General features: G+C 41.2%; 2 protein-coding genes across 5 annotated transcripts in view; both read left to right on the top strand.

Annotated features, from left to right (window-relative positions):
* The window catches only part of LOC110969670 (uncharacterized), an 80,869-nt gene that overhangs the window by 5,581 nt on the left and 52,358 nt on the right, over nucleotides 1–22,930 (top strand). For 3 of the 4 annotated variants that reach the window (XR_007945448.1, XM_051956857.1, XM_051956859.1), the window contains exons 4-14: nucleotides 2,086–2,362; nucleotides 2,597–2,637; nucleotides 2,781–3,066; nucleotides 3,314–3,351; nucleotides 3,977–4,265; nucleotides 4,534–4,562; nucleotides 6,219–6,495; nucleotides 6,750–6,793; nucleotides 12,593–12,878; nucleotides 13,166–13,203; nucleotides 13,808–14,096. Coding sequence is in view for 3 of the 4 variants with exons in the window: in XM_051956857.1 (XP_051812817.1) it covers nucleotides 2,086–2,362; nucleotides 2,597–2,637; nucleotides 2,781–3,066; nucleotides 3,314–3,351; nucleotides 3,977–4,265; nucleotides 4,534–4,562; nucleotides 6,219–6,495; nucleotides 6,750–6,793; nucleotides 12,593–12,878; nucleotides 13,166–13,203; nucleotides 13,808–14,096 (1,894 nt within the window). In the remaining variant the exon portion in view is untranslated. The remainder of the gene's footprint in view (nucleotides 1–2,085; nucleotides 2,363–2,596; nucleotides 2,638–2,780; nucleotides 3,067–3,313; nucleotides 3,352–3,976; nucleotides 4,266–4,533; nucleotides 4,563–6,218; nucleotides 6,496–6,749; nucleotides 6,794–12,592; nucleotides 12,879–13,165; nucleotides 13,204–13,807; nucleotides 14,097–22,930) is intronic. The other variant, XM_051956858.1, reaches the window with a different exon arrangement.
* LOC110969668 (NACHT, LRR and PYD domains-containing protein 1b allele 2-like) lies at nucleotides 14,837–22,512 on the top strand. Its single transcript, XM_051956861.1, has 8 exons — nucleotides 14,837–14,976; nucleotides 17,160–17,374; nucleotides 17,485–17,738; nucleotides 17,947–18,075; nucleotides 18,776–18,914; nucleotides 19,402–19,431; nucleotides 20,492–20,536; nucleotides 20,922–22,512. Exons 2-8 carry the CDS (start codon nucleotides 17,266–17,268, stop codon nucleotides 21,182–21,184), a joined length of 969 nt encoding a protein of 322 aa, XP_051812821.1. The 5' UTR covers nucleotides 14,837–14,976; nucleotides 17,160–17,265; the 3' UTR covers nucleotides 21,185–22,512.

Genomic DNA, 22,930 nt, shown 5'->3' with positions numbered 1-22,930 from the left:
GCCTTCCTCCAATGCCTGAAGAGACTTAGTGCCACGGCAACACCAAGTGGCGCCCCTACAGCGACCATCCCAACTGGTCTTCCTGCAGTGGTGGTCTCCTCAGTCCTGGGTCCAATCCTGCACCCCGAAAAATTCCCAGTTCTGCCCCCCAAGGGGTTTCCCATCCCACATTCAGTTCTGTCCCCAGTCCAACTCCCCGATAAGCCCCCTGGTCTTAGTTTAGCTCAGTCCCCTGTTTTTTGTTTAGTTCAGTCCCCAGTTTCGTCCCCTGCAGGATTACCAGTCCATAAGCAAGTCCAGTTCAGTCTTTGTTCAGTCCAATTCGAGTCCAGTCCAGTTTTAGTTCAGCCTAATTCTAATCCGGTCCACTTCAAGTCCAGTCCTGTTCCGTCCAGTCCTAACCCTGTCCCGTTCCAGTCCAGTCCGACCCCGGGAGGGGCCCCCAGCTCCGGCTCTAGCTCCGCCCCCAGAGGGGCCCTCGGTTCCAGCTCCGGCCCCGGAGGGGCCTCCAGTCCTGGCTCCAGCTCCACCCCCAGAGGGGCCCCCAGCCCTGGCTCCAGCTCTGCCCCCGGAGGGGTCCCTCATCCCGGAACCTGTTTTGCCCCCTGAGGGGTCCCTGGTCCCAGTTCCTGTTCTGCCCCTGGAGGGGCCCCCAGCCCCGGATCCGGTTCCGCCCCCAGAGGAGCCTCCAGCCCCGGATACTGTTCAGCCCCCGGAGGGGTTCCGGTGATGCCGGCACCCAGTCTGACCCCCGGAGGATTGTCGTCGGCTCAGCTGCCGGTTCCCAGCCCGGCCTGTGGAGGGTCCCCGTCGGCTCAGCTGCCGGTTCCCGGCCCGGCCTCCAGAAGATCCCCTTCAGTTCAGCTGCTGGTTCCCAGTCCGGCCTTCCAAGGACCTCCGTCGGCCCGGCCATCATTTCACTGTTCAGCCCCAGCCTGTCCAGCCCCCGGGGTGTCCACCGGAGTTGTTCCTTCCACCCGCCCGGCCCCAGCTCACCCATCCCCCGGGCGGTCCTCCTGAGCAGTCCCTTCTGCCTGTCCAGCTCCAGTCTGTCCTGCCCAGCCTGTCCAGTCTCCAGGCCGTCATCCTGAGGTGTCCTGCCCACCCGCTCGGCCCCAGCCCTTCCGTCCCTCGGGCCGCCCCCCAAGGCGGTCCCTTCGGCTGGATTCCTGTGAGTCCTGAAGATGCCCGCCAGTCCCACGACCGGTCCACTGTGCGCCAGGAGGCGCACCTTGAGGGGGGGGGTACTGTCACACCCTCCAGCTCCGGTGCATTGGTTCATGATTAGCCTAATGACAAGCGACTCAGATGAGCAATCACCACAGCTTAAAAGCCTGGCTCACTCAACAGCTCTCTGCTGGGCCATTGCATGGGGAACCTTGTCATTGCACACATCGCTGTTGGACTCTATCACTCTGTGGAATACCTCGCTGACTACATGTCCCCTCCTCACCTTGGAACCCACGTCTGCTCGTCCTCCCTCCGTTCCACAAACCCCTTGGTCTGCTCCAGATTCCGCCTGCTCCGCCGCCCCAGCCACGTCCCTACTATCAGCCTTATCTGCTTCATCTCTGCCCTGTCTACTGACCCCCTTGGACTTAATGTGAGTTTTCTTTCCACGTTTTGAATTTAGTTTTTTGTTTAGCTCCCCGCCGTGCGCCGTCGCTTTAGTTTCAGTTTAGATCAATGTTTAGTTCATTCCCTGTGTTTCCTGTTTTGATTATTTTTTGGTTCTTTATTTATTAAATTAAACTCAATTATAAATCCACCCACCTGCCTGTCGCCTGCTGCTTGGGTTCAAACCACTGGTTTCTTGACAGTCATGAACTTTTCTACACGAATTTGGTCAAAATGAAAGAAGAAAAGCAAGTCATCAATTTGCTGTTTTGTAAGAAACACACACACATGCAAACAAGTTTCCTGTAAGTTTTTTTATTGCATCATTACCTTTTGTTCAACAGCTGATGTGATCTAAACACATTTACATTAGTGCAGCATTGATGAGATCTGAACAGAAACATCTGTAACCGTCCCAGCTGAGAAGTTTTACTTTCTACACATGAACATTTGCTTTGAATTTACCAGGTGGAAATGATGACGTCTGTTATTGAGCTGCTTTTGGAAACACTGGAAGATCTGTGTGATGAGGAGCTGAAGGTGTTCAGGAGGCTCCTCAGGAATCAGAGACCTCACTTATACGTGTGGGGGGATTGGATGGGGACAACAGACCACCAGGATACAGTGTTTAAAACAGCACAGATTTATGGCCAAGATTCAGTGCTGAAGACCAAGGAGGCTTTAGAGAAGATGGAGAGGATGGATCTGGTGGAGAAACTGTCAGACAGCAGCTCAGGATTCAAAAGTAAGAAAATACAAAACATGTTAAAATTATAAAACTGTTTCATCAAATGTGTCTCATAAGTTACGTCTCCTTCAGTTTCCTTTGTGAGAAATACGATTTATAATGTGAAGAAAAGATGACACATCATCTGGTGAACAACATGGATTGAAATGTTCAAAGAAATTAAAGTATGTCAGTGTTGAGAAGGTTTAGGTATAATTTTACCTTTTTCTTTTGTGTCTTCCTTTTTGTCAGAGAAACAGCTGGATGAACATCTGTCTGCACTGATCCACAAAGTGAGCAAAGTCACATCTGTCTGCTCTACAAACAGATAATTACCAAATGTATCAACATTGACAAGATGCAATAGATAAATGCTTTATTTTCTCAGCAAAGCAATAACATATTTTCTCTGTGAATTTTGTTTTAAATTTTCCAGGTGGCAACAATGGCAGCTGTTAAAGAGATGATTTTGGAAACACTGAAGAGTTTAAGTAACAGGGGTTTCAAGAAATTCAGATATTTCGTGCAGGAAACAACTTTCCAGAAGTCTCTTCAAAAAATCCCACATAGACAAAGGCACCATGCAGGCAGGGCAGAAATAGTGGATCTGATGATGAAGGCATTTGGTCAACAGTCTGTGGAGGTGACCAGGGACGTTTTCATGATCATGAACAGGACTGATCTGGTGCAGAATCTTCCAGAGACCAGCTCAGGACAAAAAGGTGATTTTACTGTAAAGTCTGTGTCATCAGGATATAAAACATGGAGTTAATAAATCATCAATGAAATATCTATTTAATGTTAGTTGCAGATTGTTTGTATTGGATTGTGTAGCTTATGTTTGTTTCGGTTTGCAGTGTATTTGTTTAATGACATTAATTTTTCAAGCATCACGTTAAAGTTGTTAAGCTTAAATATATAGAGCAATTACAATCCTGTGAGTCAGTTTTAAATGTCTTTTCTCCTCAGAGAAACACTCTGTGGATGAACCAGCTGCTGCATCAAGAGTAAGTGTGACTTTACACGACAATTTTGATTGAGTAGAAGCAGCTTGAAAATCCTCCTGATCCTGAAGATTACAAATGATGAAACAAATCAAAGCTGTGTTTTAAACTGGAGGCTTCTGACTGATAAAGTTGAGCTCTGCATCAATAATGTTCTCCACCGCTTCATTATCTACTATGAAAGATGAAAAGAGGAAATTTCAGTTTATTTTTTTTTCTATTTGAAGAACATAAAAAAGACAATATAAAAGTTGTAAATGATATATATGTGTAACTTTTAAAGTCGAAGAATCAAATGGCAATCAAGACGAGACAAAGGCTTTTTGAGCCACTGTCAGAAGAACATTAATATTTTCTGTTTGGATTTGACAGAAACTAAATCTTGTTTTGCTGTGATTTTGCTAAAGAAAAGCAGACTAATAGAGAACTCTGTGTTTGTAAAGAAAACTTAATCAACACTTCAGATGTAACAAAGTGGACCATTGTCATCATTTTACAGAAAAAAACAATCTTTTGAAGCTCCTCATGTCCACAACACCAACACTGATGAAATACAAAGAGATACATCTTTAACTACTCCAGTAGTGAAATGACAAGTGATGTTTAATGTATCTTTTGAATTTCTCAGGAAGCAGCGTTGGCATCTGTCAGACAGATTCTTCGGAAGACACTGAAACATTTCAGTACCAATGAGTTCAAGAAATTCAAGTTCCTACTGCAGTTCACCTCCTTTCAGAAAAACCTCCCAGAAATCCCACAGTATCGATTGTTTAATACATACACAACTTATAGACTCACAGATCTGATGGAACACACGTGGGGTGAAAAGTCTGTGGAGGTGACCAGAGAGGTTTTAAAGGACATGAACAGGACTGATCTGGTGCAGAAGCTGTCAGAGATCCGCTCTCAGCCTCAAGGTAAGAAAAGATACTGTCACATTACAATGTGACAATGTTTTTATGTTTTATTGTTGAATTGAACATATGAAAGTACATCATTTGAATTACAATCCAACATCATTCAGCATGGATGAAAAATCTTTCAACATCTCTACATAATATAATTGTCTCTTTCAAGGAGTTTGAAGTGTCACTTCTGTGTGAAATCCTTTGAATTCTAAATCCTCATGAGGCCTGATGCTAAAATAACTTGTAACAGATGTTTTTGTGTTTGTTTTCTCCTCAGAGGAAGCGTGTCTTCCACTGGTCCAGAGAGTGAGTAACGTCACATCAGTCGACTTCACACAGCACAGATTTGATTTAGTAGATGAAGACTGAGAATCATGTTTATCTTAAACATAAATACAAATAAGGTTCCAAGTTTTCCTCACATTGTTCTGTCAAAGAACAGACTCAAACTATGTTATACATACATGAAGCATGATTGGTACGAAACATTCATGTTAAAATCAACTTCTTCAGAAAAACTGTCATGAACTGGACGGGTGAACCCAAGCAGCAGGCAACAGACAGGCAGGTGAATTAATGAAGGAGTTTATTAACAGAACTCAAACCAAAAAGCACTCTATAAGGGAGGCGTGGGGGATAAACAGAACCGGGGCTGAAGGGGAATTAAACTAAACTAAAGGCGGCGGCCTAGGGCCGCGATGCAAGCTAAACTAAACTAAGATGGGGAGAGGAGGTGACTCACATTATGTCTGGGGTTTGGGAGACGGGACAGAGGCACAGTTGAGGGAGCCGGTGGAGGGAGTGTGGCGAGGGCAGAGAGGCAAGCAGACTGGGAGCAGACGGAGGGGTGCAAAGCGGAGGAGGGGTGACGAGCAGACACGGGTTTCCAGGGTGAGGAGAGGAAGGCAGAGCAGGCGAGGTAATCCACAGGGGAGATAGAGTCCAAGGAGACGTGCGTGAGACGGAGTTCGGCATGCATGTGGCGGTGAGCGGCGTGTATCCAGCTTGAAACATGTGGCATAAAGCAATGATCCAGCATCAGAGCAGAGGAGAGAGTCAGGCTTTATGCTGCGCTAATCACTGATTGAGAGCAGCTGTGCTCTGTCACAGCTGCTGGTGATTAGGCTGAGCGCCAAACAGGAGAGGGAGGGGCCATGACAAAAACATGTTTTATTTGTTACTTCTCATTAATGTTTGAGCTTCACTGTTTAGTATCATGTTATTTTCAGAGTTTGACATTGGAATAATTCTTCTGCTAACATTTATCTGAAGGTGCAACAGACAAGTTGCAAAAGTGTGAGATGGAAACTTGAATCCTGCATTCCACATCCATTGACATTGATGATGTAGTGATGTAGGAGAGTTAAAGGATTAAAAGAAAAATATTTGTATTCATTTCTTTGTCACTGATGTCACTGTAAGAGTTTATTTTCGCAGAATTTATCATAAAGTTTTATTCAGAGAGGAGTCTATTTTTCTGGTCTGGAAGGAATCTGTAACAATTTGTGTTTCATCCACCTCTTGACTTTTACTCATTACTCACTTTGATAGAGAAAGAAAATGAGAATGTTTTCAAAGTGGAGTATTAGAAGAAAAGACAGAAGTATTTAAAAATCCTGTCAGTTTTAAGATCATCAATCTTTGAGGTTCTTACAGCCTATTTTTTTCAAGAGTTACAGCCAAACTGCAAATGCAGGTCATGAACTTTTTTATATCAGTCTAATCAAAATGAAAGAGTTAAGACAAGTCATCACTTTGTTGTTCTGTAAGAAACTCACAGACATGCAAACATGGTTTCCAGTAAGTTTTTTATTGTATCATTATCTTTTGTTCTACAGTTGATGTGATCTAAACACATTCACATTTGTGCAGCATTGATGAGATCTGAACAGAAACATCTGTAAGCGTCCCAGCCGAGAAGTTTTACTTTGTACACATGAACATTTGCTTTGAATTTACCAGGTGGAAATGATGGCGTTTGTTATTGAGCTGCTTTTGGAAACACTGGAGGATCTGAGTGATGAGGAGTTGAAGGAGTTGAGGAGGCTCCTCTGGTGTCGCAAACCTCACATTTTCATGCAATGGGATTGGATGGAGACAATAGACCACCAGGATACAGTGTTTTTAACAGTACAGATTTATGGCCAAGAGTCAGTGCTGAAGACCAAGAAGGCTTTAGAGAAGATGAAGAGGATCGATCTGGTGCAGAAGCTGTCAGACAACAGCTCAGGATTCAAAAGTAAGAAGATACAAAACATGTTGAAATCATAAAACAGATCATTTGATGTAAAAAAAAAATCCACTGTTTCAGTTTCAGTCTAAAAATGTATAATAGGAGGACAAAACTGACAATTCATGCAGTTTTTCATTATTGGAGGTTTAAGTGTAGTTTTGTGTGTTGAACATTTGTCCAGAGCCAAATATCCTGATATAAAGAGCTCATAGTTGTTCAGTCGTTCACTCATGAGTCTCTTTTCTCATTTTTCTCTTCAGAGAAACTCTCTGTGGATGAACGGCGCTCTGCACTGATCCAGAAAGTGAGTAACGTCACATCTGTCTGATGCAGTACGAGACAGTTTTCATTCAGCAGACACAGGTTGAAACTTCATTTTGAAGGTTTTCAAGATCAAACCCAAAGTGGTGATTTGTGCTGGATGTTTGTGACAGAAGTGAAGCTGCCTTCAGGTTGAGCTCTTCAGCAGTAACTTTATCCAACAGTAATGTCACCATGTCTTTACCACTGAGCATCAGATGAGGAAATGTCAGCATGAACACTTGGACTGTTTTTATTCTTCAACAGCAAGGAAACATCTGGAAAGTTTATCCATTAGAAACATCCACTTGTTGTTCATTGAATCATTTTTTGAAGAATGGAGTAGAATGAGAGACATAAGATGAAGGAAAGTGTTTTGAGTGACTTGATTGATTTTAGTGTTCGGCAGCACAGAATGTGAACAGAGCTGCAGCCTGGAAATTAAACAATACATCCATCCATCCATCCTTTATACACCGCTTTATCCTCACGAGGGTCACGGGGGGTGCTGGAGCCTATCCCAGCTGACTCATGCGAAATCAGGGGACACCCTCGACAGCTCGCCAGTCTGTCAGGGCTACATATACAGACAAACAGTGACACTCACATTCACACCTATGGGCAATTTAGAGTGATCAGTTAACCTCAGCATATTTTTGGACTGTGGGAGGAAGCCGGAGTGCCCGGAGAAAACCCACACATGCACAGGGAGAACATGCAAACTCCATGCAGAAAGATCCCAGGCCCATTCTTAAAAAAGAATGATATTCTCCTCACCATGGCAACTGAAGGTACAATATGCAATTTATTAAAAAAACACATACCAAAAACACAGTCAAATTAAAACTCAATAATTTAATAAATACAACTTAAAGTGTTGAATATGCGTATTATGGATGCTAAGAAAATGAGTAGTGAGACAACAAGTCCATAACTACAATCAAAGAAAAAATCATTAGACCTCGCTTGTTTTCTTCAGTTTCTTGTTCATTTTAATGCCCGGTACAACTGAAGGTTCATTACCTGAAGAACGCAATGAACATGACAAAAAATGCAACTGATTCCATAATACTTGTCTTACTATGTGTTATTTGACACTTCACTTATTTGACACTTATTTGTTATTTCGTTGTATTCCCTGGTATATAAGTATTTTGTGTCCTATCTGACATGCTTAAGCTTCATTGTATTCCCAGGGTAGCTAAGAGGACATTTCATGTCATCAGCAGCACTGCACATGCAAAGGCCTAGAGTGGTTTCCTGCTGACATTCAAGCCATAGCACAACTCAGAAGTCGTCAGCTCTCACATAACGCCTAAAACTGAAGAATTATGTGAAGCCACAAAGGCAGCCATCTTGGTCCTTCTGGAAATTGGCATGAGTGAGAGACAAGTAGCGAAGAAACCGAAGATCTCCAAGACAGCCGTTCATTACACTAAGAAAAAACAAGCCCAACATGGTTCTACCAAACTGCGAGCTGGTCACAGCAGGAAACGTCTTTCTACCCACCAGATGACCGTCACTCATCCTTTCCTGTGTCAGGAATCATCCTCAGACCTCCAGGGACCTTAAAATGAGTGGACACTGGAGAAATAGGACTTGACTGTTGATGATTGGACTAAGGCTCTCTTCAATGATGACTCCAATTTTCACTTGATGCCCACTTCAGCCAACTTACTGGTTAGGAGGAAGCCTGGTGAAGCTACAAAAAAGACTATCTGCCCCTACAGTAAAACATGGGGGTGGATCAGTGACCATCTGAGGTAGTTTCAGTCTGGGTGGAACAGGGCAAATGAACCAGGTCATGCACAGGTCTACTCTAGAAAACAGTCTTCTTCCATCAGCTGGAAAACTCTTTCCTGCTTCCAATTACTGGATTTTCCAACAAGACAAGGTCAGTTAAAGCCTGGATGGAGAACCAGAACATTGGAACCATTCCTTGGCTGCTCAATCACCAGATCTAAATCCAATTGAAAACCTGTGGAAAATCATCAACCGCTAAATGGAGAACCACAAGCCCAAAAACAAAGCAGATTAGTTAGAATTCATGCTACAGGAATGAGCTGCTGTGACAGCAGAACAATGTCAGAAGTTGATGTCATGCCATGGCTGCAGTCATCAGAAACAATGGTTATGTAATCAGTACTAACTCCTGTGTGGATCATGGGACTAAAACAGACAGAAAAGAAAACATGAAATCATAAAAGCTGTTTTTGGCAGTACAATGCCATAGCTATTGATGGAAGAACTGAAGTCATTTTGGTTATTATCAAGAAAACCATGGAAAATGTCTGATATCAGTTCTGAAATTAAACTCTCATAAGTTATTTTTGTTGCTGTCATTATATTTGTCCAAACAAACGTACCTTTAGTGGTAACAGGAATTAAAATGAACAAGAAATTGAGGAAAACAAGGGTGGTCTAACATTTATTTCCATGAGTGTATGTTCACATTTTAGAAGTAGACAATGCCATACCTACATTTTTTAGTGATGAAGACTAATAGCTTAGTGTAAATACATCACAAAGATGATTGTCAATTTAGATGTCTGCACAATTGTGGGAACATGAGCCATGACATCTACAGAAAGACATGCAAAGCAGCCTCTGCATGCAGCATTTGCAAGGTGCCTTACAGCCAGTCTTGCACATGACAAGATCTGGCAAGTCCTTTGAAATAGTGGCAGTTGTAGTGTAGACAGGAGTTGGTAGAGAGTCTGGGGAACCCTGCTGCCATCCCCATAGAGATGGTAAGACTGTTGCATGGTGTTGGACAAGTGCCTTTCCCTATACATGTCCACTCTAAAGAGAAACATGATTCGTGATACCAAGGCCCTCTATTATTCTTAGCCATATTTATATCATGTCCCTACACAATTTTTTTCTTATCTGATAAGAAGGAGGTGCTGATGGAGTGCATCACTACTTGGTGGAATGTGGTGAAAGTCTTTTCCTTTGTGAAAAAAGAGGGAGAGTTGTGCAGCATCCACAGCTGTGATGTTGTCCTCAGATACACCACAGAGCATCAGGACAAATCTAAATCTCTGAAGCATGGGTGTCTGACCTGGACTACGGTAGCTGATTGTTTGTCTGAGGACTTTCATTACATACTAAGCTATAGTCAGGGGTGAAAGTAAGCCGGAACGGTCCGGAACTCCGTACCGGCAAAAGACCTTGTGGCGGAACGCAGTTCCGGGAAACGATCTGCTGGCGGTATGCCGCTCTTCCACCGGTATCTATGGGTACGCCGCTCGGCCTGCCTGCTATCCATAGATATCGACCGGAGTTCACTCAGCAGTACGTGAGTGCGCATGCGTGTCTACTTCCATAACACAGCGATTGTTATGGCCAGTAGCAGCCAATAGCAAATAGGTGCGCTTGATTTATTGCACTGGGGCGAGCAATAAATTACACCTGAAATTCCACACGTTCTTGTGATTGGCTGAAAAACTTTCAACAGGATTTACAATGGTTAGCATCGACGGAATGGGGTGAAAGTAAGCCGGAATGGTCCGGAATTATTGCTAATAGTTCCGGCAAGAATTTAAAACGACTTTCACCCCTGGCTATAGTGGGGCTGGTAGGCAACTCTGTGAACAGTGGCAACATGTATGATTTTGATGGGTGAAGTAGCCTCTGTGATGCTACAGCATTTCTGCAGGTTTGGTGCTACATGGCAGGATTTTAACTCATCACCTGCACTACATAGTGACTCGCTCTGGATCTTATCTATAGCTTTCTTTTTAAACATGATTGCAATCACTGTCAGCTTCCCCCTGGACAGAGCTCTGTCCCATTTGGAGAAGCCTGCAAGTTCTGCGAGAATCATGTTCTTTGATTTCTCCGGTGTTTTTAATACGATTCAGCCCAGTCTTCTGAGGGACAAGCGTGAGGTCACAGGGGTGGATCACCACCTCTTGGGTAGGATAATGGACTACCTCACAGACAGACCACAGGTTGTGAGGACACAGGACTGTGAGTCTGACATGGTAGTCTGCAGCACAGGGGCCCCATAGGGAATGGTCTTGGCTCCGTTTCTTTTCACCCGGTACACTGCAGACTTCATGGACCACTCAGCCAGCTGTCATCTGCAGAAGTTCTCTGATGACTCTGCAGTCGTCGGTCTCATCTCAGATGATGATGATTGGGAGTACAGAGAACTAAACCAGGACTTTGAGGACTGGTGTCAGTGGAACTGTCTCCAGATCAACTCAGGAAAGACCAGAGAACTGGTGGTAGACTTCCACAGACGCAGTCACACACGCCCACCATTGGTGAACATCCAGAGCATGGACATGGAGAGAGTGGACTCACACAAGTACTTGGGTGTGCACCTGTCTTCTGGGGTGCAGGGGACACTCCTGAAGACTTTTTATGACTCTGTGGTGGCATCAGTCATCTTTTATGGAGTACCCTGCTGGGGCAACAGCATCACAGCTGCTGGCAAAAGGAGACTTGATCAGCTGATCAAGACGGCCTGCCCTGTCATGGGGAGCCCCCTGGATCCAGTGTAGGTGGTGGGGGAAAGGAGGATGTTAGCCAAGCTACAGAAGGGACTGCAGATGGAAACTAGCTAATAAGCTATAATCTGGTGCAGCACATCTCTGACTCATGTGAGCTGAATGTTTCTGTACATTGTCCCTTAAATAAAGACTAAACGAAAATAAAGACTAAACAAAGCTAACATCGCTGCTGGACAGCATCTCCCACCCGATGCATGACACTCTGAGGGCACTGGACAGCTCCTTTAGTGACAGACTGATTATCCCAGGTGTGTGAAGAAGTGTTACTGCAGGTCCTTCCTTCATGCTGGTATCAGACTTTCCGACAGACCACACACACACTCACTGAATAACAGTTAGCAAATTGTCATATGCAATAAGCTAAAGTGCAATTCATTTGTGGATATATGTATAATAATGAAGCTAACTAGCTAGCAAAATGTAGGCTATGTGTTTGCTTCAATAATGAAGCTAAGTAGTTGATAGCTAGCTAGTTATAATGTAGCTAACTATTTATTAACTAGCTAGTTATTAATTATCAAACCTTAAAAAGTATTTTCTATTCAATGAGAAAGGCATACGAACCTCAAAGTGTCAACCTGTCACTTTGGACCTTCAACAGCTGCTACAGCTGTTACAATCCCTGGTGCATCTGAGCATATGCTACTCCTGACTAGTTGAAATCTCATGCTACTTAGGACAAATGTAATGTACAGAAGTAGTTGCACTGCTTAAATAAAAAACTTTTTGAAGGAAACGATAAGTAAAGTCACTCTGATGACACAATTTTTATGTAAAATGTGCATCTTTACCCTCAGTTGTCATGGTAAAGGGAAAGCTGTTGGTATGTTAAACTTGAAACCTATTTTGTTGGATTCCTTGATGTACACTTTGACACCAAGGTTGTCATTATATCTATAACAGAAGCAAAGATATGGGCTCTAGAGAATTTTCGGTACATTGGCGGCCATTTTTGAAAAAAATATGTTTCTTTCCAAAACAGAGGGTGATCTCATTTGTGTCTTAGGATAAATTTATTTGTATGACCATAACGTACTTCCATACCAAAGGGGACCTTTGCATCATGACTTGAAGTCAAAAGCCTATTTTTTGTGATTAACCTCCCTACTAAATAAATTATTCTGGTTTTTAAGAGTGAAGAAAACAGGAAAAATTGCTAAATTTGAACTTGGTGTTCATAAAAACAGAAATCACTTGTCTCTGTTCTTACTACAACAGGACACATTTGTGTTTTTCCAGTGAATTCAAAATTTGTCTCAAGAATGTTCTGACTGTTGCAGGTGGCAGCAGTGGCAGCTGTTACACATCTGCTTTTGGAAACCCTGAATTGTTTGAGTGTCCAGGAGCTGTATGAATTCAGAAGAGTCCTGCGGTTGATTTCCTACGAGAAGAATCTCCAAAACATCTCATGGACATTGAGTCCTTCATCAGACAGAACAGAAATAGTGGATCTGATGGTGCAGCAGTTTGGTCATCAGTCTGTGGAGTTGACCAGGGAGGTTTTCAGGCGTATGAACAGGACTGATCTGATTCAGAAGCTTCCAGAGACCAGCTCAGGACAAGAAGGTGATCTTACTGTAAAATCTGTGTCATCAGGATATAAAACCTGGAGTTAGTAAATCATTCATAAAATCTCTATTTAATGTTTGTTGCAGGTTGTTTGCATTGAATTGTGTAGCTTATGTTTGTTTCAGTTTGCAGAAGCAAACTGAAACAGGCTTATCTAATAACATTTATTTAATGTTTATTTAATGACATTTATTTTTTCAAGCATCATATTAAAGTTGATTGAATTTAAATGTGTACAGAGTTTACAATCCTCTGAATCAGTTTTAAATGTCTTTTCTCCTCAGAGAAACACTCTGTGGATGAACCAGCTGCTGCATCAAGAGTAAGTGTGACTTTACACGACAACTTTGATTGAGTAGAAGCAGCTTGAAAATCCTCCTGATCCTGAAGATTATAAATGATGAAACAAATCAAATCTGTGTTTTAAACTGGAGGCTTCTGACTGTTAAAGTTGAGCTCTTCACCAATAATGTTCTCCACCACTTAATTCTCTACTACGAAAGATGAAAAGTGGAAATTTCCCTGTGTTCCTTGTTAATTTGAGTAATGTTAAAAAGACATTTGTCTTTTTAACATTACTCAAATTAACAAGGATACTCAAAGTTATATATCACATGCATATAAAACATTGTGATGGTAAGAATCGAATATTATTGTTATATTATTATTAATATTTTGCTGTTTTGATCTGACAGAAGATTTGTCATGTTTTGCTCTGATGTTGCTAAAGAAAAGCAAACTAATAGAGAAGTCTGTGCTTGTGAAGTGGACCATTGTCATCATCATTTTACAGAAAAAAGACATAAATCTTTTGAAGCTCCTCATGTCTTCAACACCAACACTGATAAAATGCAAAGAGATACATCTTTAACTATTCCAGTAGTGAAATTAGAAATGATGTTTAATGTGTCTTTTGAATTTCTCAGGAAGCAGCAGTGGCATCTGTCAGACAGATTCTTCAGGAGACACTGAAACATTTCAGTCCCAGAGAGTTCAATAAATTCAGGATTCTGTTGCAGTTCACCTCCTTCCAGAAAAACCTCCCAGAAATCTCACAGTATCAACTAGTTAAGGCAGACACAACTTACGAACACTCAGATCTGATGGTGTACATGTGGGGTGAACAGTCTGTGGAGGTGACCAGGGAGGTTTTAAAGGACATGAACAGGACTGATCTGGTGCAGAAGCTGTCAGAGATCAGCTCTGAGCCTGAAGGTAAGCCAAGATACGGTCACATTACAAAGATGTGTGTCTCATAAATGTCTAACAGGTACATTTCTATAATTCACAGTGACTCTGTTCAATGTTTAATCAAAGAACTATCAACCGGAGGCAAAGCGACAACAGCACATAAACACATTAGTCTGAAATTAAGACAGATACATGAACATACTGCAAATGTTTTATATTTTAATATGTTTCACTGAAAATATGAAAATACATAATCTCAGTTACAGTTTTTGTTCAGATCTTTTACACGAGAGCATCTTGCAAACAAATGCATCCAGCATCATTCATTAAGGATGGAAAATCTCTATGCAGCTCAATGCATTATAATTGTGTCTCTATTAAGGAGTTTTTAAGGTTCAGAAATTGTCAGACATCAGCTCAGCTTTCAAAGTTATGTCAAAAAAGTTCATCATTTTGCATTATAATTTTCTCTTCCATGAGGCATCTTTACTTAGACAGATTTACTCACCTGCACTTTGTACATAACAGAATCCATTTTTCACTCAGCAGCATGTCCTGTTTCACATGTTGTTTTCATATTAGAGCAGCGTTGTGTAGCACATGGTGATGCAGCAGCAGGACTTATTGACAGCTGTCATATGATTCTATATGCCAACATCATTTTAACGAAATTCTGTGTTTCAACAAGGAGCTTCTAGAAGCTTGGAGCTGAAGGGTTGTGGAAGTGTTGTGGTAATTCCTTATGTTCACTAATTTATTCATTTAATTTATATTTAATTCATTTGTTGATGTAATGTGTCATTAAACATCTCCATTTATTTCCAAAGCAGCAGGACTCCAGTGTTTGGACTAAACTGGAGCCTGAGGTGAACAATGCAGATACAGACGAGGCTCCAACTTACAGGTAAAAATAACCTCTGAAATACTGCAGCACAGCAAAGTGGAGCTTCAGTGAAACATTCAGCTGGGTTCACAGGAGTAAAGTGGCTCCTGTGAACCCAGTGGCTCGGTGGTTAGTACTGTCGCCTTGCAGATAGAAGATCTTCAGTTTGTGGGCTTGGGATCTTTCTGCATGTTCTTCCTGTGCATGTGTGGGTTTTCTCTGGGTGCTCCAGCTTCCCTCTGCAGTCCAAAAACATCTATTCATCATCTATACACCACTTAATCCTCATTCGGGTCACTGAGGGGCTGGAGTCTATCCCATCTGCCTTAGAGCGAAGGCGGGGAACACCTGGACAGGTCGCCAGTCTATTGCAGGGCTACACATGGAGAGAATCAATCACACTCATATTCACACTTACAGAGGAAGGAGGAAGTTGAAGTACCTGGAGAAAACCCATGTATGCACATAGAGAACATGTAAACTCTGCACAGAAAGATCCTGGGCCCAGACCAGGACACGAACCAGGAATCTTCTAGCTGCAAGGCAACAGTGCTACCCTCTGAGTCACTGTGCAGCCCCAGTCCAAAAACATGCTCAGGTTAATTGGTGATGCTAAATTGTTCGTAGGTGGGAATGTGAGTGTGCTTGGTTGTCTCTGTGTGTAGTCCTGTGATAGACTGGTGATCTGTACAGGGTGCTCCCTGCCTTCACCCAAAATCAGGTGGGATAGGCTCCAGTCCCCCCGGGGCCCTAAGGAGCATTCAGCGGTGTACAGATGATGACAGATGGATGAATGTTCATCCCTTCATGTACATATACGTACAGCAGTAACCAAATTTCGTGCACTTGCAAAAACCACATATATCATGACAGCCTTGAGTTTCCAATGACTCCTGTGACTCTCAGTGCTCTATGATGGAATGATGGAGACACGTTTGTCTTTGTCACAAAAACAATCATTCATTTTGGTTCTTTCACAGATTTATTGTCGGTCTTCTGGAAATATGCCGATATTTGCTGGGTACATCCAACATGTGTGCATACAACAATTCCCATGTTTAGTGAAATGTCTTTTGGCCATTTTTGCTCCAACTGGTTGCATTTTTGAAATCTTCCCTTGACAGAGTTGGTGCATTTCAAATGAATGTGTTTGCTCACTGATTTGTTTCTTCATTACATTCCACTGGTTTGTTAATGGGGTTTTAAGTCATGACTGTGGGGACACCAGTCTGAAACCTTAATTCTAGCCTGATTTATCCATTTCATTCTCACTTTTGATGTGTATTTGGGGTCATTTGTCTCTTTAAAACACCCAACTGCATCCAAGACCAACCTTCTGACTGATGATTTTAAGTTATCCTGAAGAATGTGGAGGTAATCCTCTTTCTTCATTTTTCCATTTCCTTAGTGTAAAGCACCAAAACAGTCCCAGAGCACAATACTGCCACCACCATGCTTGACTTTGGTGGTCTTGGTGTTGAAGCCCTTATCTTCCTTCCTCCAAACCTATTTCTGGTCATTTTGGCAAAAAAAACGAAACTCAAATATTGTTTCATCTGACTGTAGGACTTTCCTCCAGAAGGCCTTTTCTTTGTCCCTGTGATTAAGATCAGATTTCAGTTGAGCCTTAAGGTGCTGCTTCTAGTGGAAGAGCTTCTCAGCCCATGTAGATGTAAAATATAGTGGACACTGACATATGTTTTCCAGCAGTTTCTAATTGATTTAAGAGATGTTCTTTCAGGATTCTTGGTTGAGTCTTGACCATCCTGACCAATTGTCTCTCAGCAGCAGGTGATAGTTTGTGTTTTCTTCCTGATCATAGCTGTGACTCAAATGTACCAGGAACTTTATACTTACAAACAGCCGTTTGGGTTGATGATTTTGGGATCTGAAGCTGCTTTGAAATTGCTCCAAGTGACTTTCTTGACTTATTCAAGTCACTGACTTGCATTTTCAGATCTGTACTCAGCTCTTTAGCCTTTCCAATTTTCGTGTTTGTAGCTGAGTTTAAGGAAAGAACAAAAGTGCGTTATTTATTTTTGTCACAAAGACACATTTTTCAAAGATTCTGTCATGGAAAATGACGAATTATAGGAATCATTGGAAACCCAAGTCTGCCATGATAGACATAGCCTTCACAAGTGTATGTCAACTTTGTCCAATCATCAGTGTATATAAACTTGTTTTATGAATTTACATTTCAGCCTGCAGTCTGAAGCAGGACGCTTTGAATGCAGTGTCTCTGGCTTGCGCTGGGTCTGTGAGGAAAACGCCAGCTTTAAGTACCACTTCTGCTCTTGGGGAGGACACATGGAGAGGATGAAAAGCAGACAGTACATGCCTGCAGGTGCCCTAATAGACATCTCAGTCATTGCTGGGAAGTTATATGAAGTGTACCTGCCACACTGGATCTGCATCGGTAAGAGGACGTGGAGAAAACACTTTACATGTATTAATTCTGTGCATTTCTGACAGTCTGATGCAAACCTTTTCTTCTCACTGTATGCACCTGATGTGGATTTTGTGCAGAGGACAACTCTAAAATATTGGACAAGTTTGCCGTCCTCCACATAGATGAGTGTGGAGATGTTGTGGAAAAAGTGTCTGAGGTCACAGCATCACATGTGAAGTTAACTAAGCCGATTTTCTCTCCAAGAGCGGTCCTGATGAAAATAGGTTTTCCTGTGAAAATTGAATGTAACGTGTTAATGTACTACAAACCCAACACACGTTTCCTGAAGCTCCACGTCTTTGTGATCCCAGTCGATCCTGCTCTACAACAGGTTGGTGAATATCTTATGTTTTAATCAAAATGACATTCTGATCAATTTATTTTTCTCCATAGACCCTCATGCTGTAGTAAAAAAAAATACTCACACATTTCTTTGTTATCAATGTTCTTTAAAATACTTAAGACACCGCCAGAGTAACCTTGAACCAGGTTTGTGCTTATATTGTCTTGTTCATTTGTCTGGGTTTGGTTTTATGCAGACAGTGGACAAAAAGGAATCGTCCAGCGGATATAAAGGAATCACAAAGCCACGGCCAGACAGTCACCTGAAAATGCTGCAAGGCTTCAGCCTCACAGCTGATATAGACACAGCAACAATTACTCCAGAGGTACGGGCAGTTCAGAAATAAATATGCAGTATATGGTCAGTAATGGTAGGGGGAGCTTGTTCCAAAGCCTGGGTGCAGCTACATAGAATGCCTGGTCACCCCAATGTTTATATTTAGACCTCAGTACTTCAAGCAGCCGCTGATCAGATGACGTCAGAGCTCTTTTTTGGTCATGTCAGCTTAAATGCTCAGATAAATAAGGTGGAGCAAGACCGTTAAGAGCTTTAAAAACAAACATTAAAAGTTTAAAAAGAATTCTGTACTGGAAGCCAGTGGAGAGTGTAAAGGACCAGGGTGATGTGCTCACTTACCATGGCCATCAATTTTTTTATCAACCAGCTGTGGATTCTCACATAATGGTGGTTAACAACAACATACATTCTTATTTTTGTTGATGTTTGTTGTATGTTTTGTTATTTTTAGATATAAACCTGGCTACTGGAATATGGTAGAGGGGCTTCTAAATCTGGTTTACCCTACATGTGTTTGAAGACTTTAGTAGAACGACTTCTTGGTCACTCATTAGCTACTTCAGATGTTTACATCATTCTGTGTTTCCAGCAGTGAGACTGATTCTCCAGCAGGAAAACTTCACTGCTGCTCCAATCACTGATCCTCAAAGTTTGACCTTCATCTTTTCTCCTTGTTTATGACTGAACTTGACTAACTCCTCATCCTTTTATGTTAAATTTTTACACAGAAAATAACCCTCAGGTATGACAGCCAAGATCCAAACTTCTATGAAGTGTTCATTGAGAATCCAGACAGAAAGTTTAACATGACCCTACACCCTTACTTAAAGAAGAGTGAAGCAGTTTGGACCTGTGAAATTAGAAAAGGTCAGTGATTATTAAACAGTATTACCTATACCAGTTGAAAATGATCATATGAGGTAAAATATGTAATTAGTAAGTGAGGGAGAGCCACATCACATGTAATGTGACATTGATAAGAGGGAGCAGTCTGGTTGTTGCAATTAGACTTATGGCTTCACCTTTGAATACTTGATGAAGATGAGAAAACATTAGTTTATAAAGTCAGAAACCCAGATAAGTGCTTTAGACTGTTATGACAGCTGTTGGATCAAAAAGACAACAGTTTGTGTGAGCTTAACTTAATGTCTTGTACAGAAAACATCTGGTGTTGATGGTTATGATTAAAATCCAAATGATGTGAAGTGTTTCTCTGCAGCTGCGGCATTACTTCAGAGAAACGGGTCCAACTGCAGCAAATAAAACAGCCTCATTTTTAATCTGTTGAATGCAGCACATTAAACTACAACATGAGCCGTAACTATAATTTGATTTGTTGTGCATCTTATTTCAGATGACCATCCAAGCTCTGGTCCTGTAGAAGGTAAGTCTGAAGAGGATTTAGAAGAACTTTGGATTTCAGTCATAGTAGAACTTCACCTGTTGCAGATCTTTAAATATATAGGGTTAGCTGTGATTCTGTGTTTATTATTGTACCTGTGTGTAATGTTCAATAAATGAAGAGTTCATTTGCAAAAAAAGATAACTCCGTTTTGATAAATTTTCAGAAAACTTCTTTTTTTATTGTTTACTTGAGATAATATCAATCAAACTGAAGCTGAGTGGATTTGACTCAGTAGAAAGTACATGACAAAATAGAGAAAAAATAAATTGTTAGTGTTATTATTATTATTATTACCTCAAGTAAACAATAAAAAATGAGTGTTTTGAAAACGGAGTTACCTGTTTTTGCAAATGAACTCTTCAAATCTAAACTTTAGTTGGATGATCTGGAAGATTTAATTGTGAGAAATGTGCAAAAATACAAGATTTCTGGCAAACATTTTTTCACGGTACTGTAATTTCATTGTTAAAAATCAATTAATCACTCAGTTGTTGATTATTAAATTAATCTTCAGCTATTCTGATAATCAATTAATTAACTGGAATTCGTCATTTCTAAACTCTTTTCTTCTTAAATGTGAATATTTTCTGGTTTCTGATGTTTTATAGACTAAACAACTAATCAATGAGTCAGTACGTTCACAGATTTAGTTGTACAGAAATCATGGACATCCTCGAATAGACTCAGTTTTATAAAGGTGCTGTGTAGCAGAGCTGCAGTGGTTATTCACTCACATTAGCTGTACTGATACTAAGGTTTTGAGAATTTTTTTTTACTGTTTTCAGTGATTTTAAACATTGTATGAGTAATTTTGGTGTCAGTTTGGACAACTTTTGTGTCAACTTTTGTCGTTTTCAAGAATTTTTGTTATTTTAGGAACTTTTTCTCTCATATTGGGCAACTGATAAGTAACACTAACTGACAACTAATCCAGAACAGAATCACTGAATGATTTTTAGTTGCATCTGGACGTCATGTTTTAACTTCACTGCTGTTAAATCTTTGTCTGAATCTGACACTGTGTCTCCTGTTTGTGCAGTTGAGGAGACCGATGGACAATCCTCACAGTCTGCTTCCACTGACGGTGAGTCGCCGTCTGCTGCAGTTTCTGAATTTCACAGCAACCTTTATTGTTGTCTTTTTGGATTTTCTTATCGTTTTCAGCAGCTTTGAGTGATTGTGAATTTACCTTTTTTAAAGTCTTCTTGAGTAAGTTCTCATCAGGGTTTTTGAAATCATTGTAGTTTGGAGACTGGTGCATGAACACACACTGCACAGAAACATTTCCACAGACTCAATGAGTGACAGAAGAACATGTTGGTGATCAGGACACACTGATCCTCAGTGCAGTTTGCTGAACGTCCATCCAAGCAGCTGATTTCTGTGATAATGAATTAGAGTTTTGTAGAATTTTGAAATGTATCAGGATGGTTTGAGCTTCATGTGTAATTTATTTCCTTTTTCCTCAGACATTCACTTTGTGGATAAACACAGAGAAGCACTGATCCAGAGAGTGAGCAACATTGATTCCATTTTGGATGGTCTCCTTGATAAAAAAGTTATCAAACGGGAAGCTTATACCAAAATCCGACTGATAGCTACCCCTCAGGAGAAGATAAGGGCCCTGTATGAAGGTCCTCTACAGGCTGCAGAAATCTGCAAGGAGATCTTCTACCAAATCCTTCAGAAGCATGAAGAATTTCTCATCAAGGATCTCAACGGAAAGAAGTGAATATTGGGATGAAATCCATTTTTAGGTGAAACTTACAAAGCTGAGCTAAACATTGTTGTAGAAAAATTTAATTTGTACCCGGATTAATTGTATTTGTTGGAACTTTGACTTTTAATCAGGGTCACAACAGGCCGGACTCTGAGCAGCTTCTCTTTGTTTTTCTATGATATGTGATGATGTTATGACCAGCATCAAGTCTCAAAACTCGTGATAAGTCCTCGGCTTAGGAGTCTTTGCTGTCCGTCCTGCTGTGTGAAAGGCAGATACTTTTATAAGTTTATGCTTTATGTTTTTGTCTGTCAGATCTCTGAACGTGAGCCTGGTGTCGGAGCTCTGCCCTTTCAGCTGGAATATTCATTCTGCATTTCTTATTTTTATTATTTATTGTTGTTTTTCTCCCTTTGACTCTGATCCGTAAATCTCCATTTCAGCAGCTCTTACAAGCACCACATTTTCCAGTTTTATTCCTGCCTATTTTCTGAAGGTTTTTACAGACAGGTATGTTCATGTATCATTCACATTTATAGAACACTTTATTGCTGTAAACATGGAAATGTATTTTTGTCCTGGCTGCTAACAGTATTTTCAGATATTTAAGTTATAATCCCTGCTCCAGCCCCTGCCTTTCTCCCTCTTCTTTCCCTCTCTTGTCAGTCTTGCTCTCCCAACAACCAGCTGATTGTAGAGATGAGATACCGCTGCTGTCATCGGCTCACATCTCAATGAAAGCTCAGTTCATTCATTCACTCTCCTCCAGACCATAGACTTCCATACATCCCCGTCATCCTGTTGGTCCTGATCTGTCTCCAGCCTGCTCTTCCTGAACCACTGCTTCCTGCCCGCCTGGTCCTGGTGAACACATTCGTCAGTCCGACCCTGCCTTGTCTGTCACTGGACTGATCCACTTCAGCTTTTCCCCGGCCTTCCAGCTCTGACTCCTCTCACCAGACCCTGTATTCCCTGAGCCTGCCTTCCCCTTTGTATTTAGTTTCCCATTTTTGTGAGTGCCCTGTTTAGTTAGCTGTGTTTGGTTTATTGTGCTTTGGATTTATAATTTTTATGTTTGGGTTTAGTGGTAAGTTTTGTACTTTAGCTCATTTTTGACTCAACACAGCTGAGTTATTTCTAAAACAATTCATTTTTTTGTTACATCAGATTCATGGGAATGAGTAACTCCAATATCTCTTGAGAATTGAGTTTTGTTAACTTCTGTCTTTTATTAAGATCTGCTGTTGGGTTTTACGGTGTAGTTTTCCCCTCAGTTCAGTTTCCCCGTTTCTGTATTGGTTTTAGTTCTTGTCTTGCAAATAAAGTTCTTTTGGATCCTCGCCTGTGTCCACTAGTTTTCTGTCTGCACCTGGACCTCTGACCCCGTGACAATTTCTGGACTGACAAAAAGAGAGAGAGATCCAAATATCCCTCTGTTGAAAGTCTCCAACAAAATTAAACAAGAAGTCTGAACTTTGCTTCATCCAGTGTTCAGATTTCTAATCTGTGAATTTATGCATTTTTTAATTACTTAGTTTATTGCATTTTTAAAAAGATAATTTCTTATTTGCATCTTCAAGTATAACATTTTTGCAAACTTGTAATGTTAGAAAATATTTATCTTTTTTTAAGTTCTTAATTGAGGAGAGTATTTTGCTTTAAATTCCATTTTAAAGTGTGGATGCACAGTGTCCACTGGGGTATCCTTTAAATCTTGTTTGGCTGCACTAAAAACGAATAATCATGTATGAGAGGAAT

Source organism: Acanthochromis polyacanthus, chromosome 12 (genome assembly GCF_021347895.1).
Source record: "Acanthochromis polyacanthus isolate Apoly-LR-REF ecotype Palm Island chromosome 12, KAUST_Apoly_ChrSc, whole genome shotgun sequence".
Lineage (NCBI taxonomy): Eukaryota > Metazoa > Chordata > Actinopteri > Pomacentridae > Acanthochromis > Acanthochromis polyacanthus.
Note: the sequence above shows the minus strand (reverse complement) of the source record. Positions and strands in the feature narration are given on the sequence as shown.

Bases quoted from the DNA above. Each gene is read 5' to 3' on its own strand.
- LOC110969668 (XM_051956861.1), top strand. From the start codon at position 17,266: ATGGAGAGGATGAAAAGCAGACAGTACATGCCTGCAGGTGCCCTAATA. The intron at 17,739-17,946 runs GTTGGTGAATAT...GGTTTTATGCAG, and splicing joins TCGATCCTGCTCTACAACAG to ACAGTGGACAAAAAGGAATC. The intron at 20,537-20,921 runs GTGAGTCGCCGT...CTTTTTCCTCAG, and splicing joins ACAGTCTGCTTCCACTGACG to ACATTCACTTTGTGGATAAA.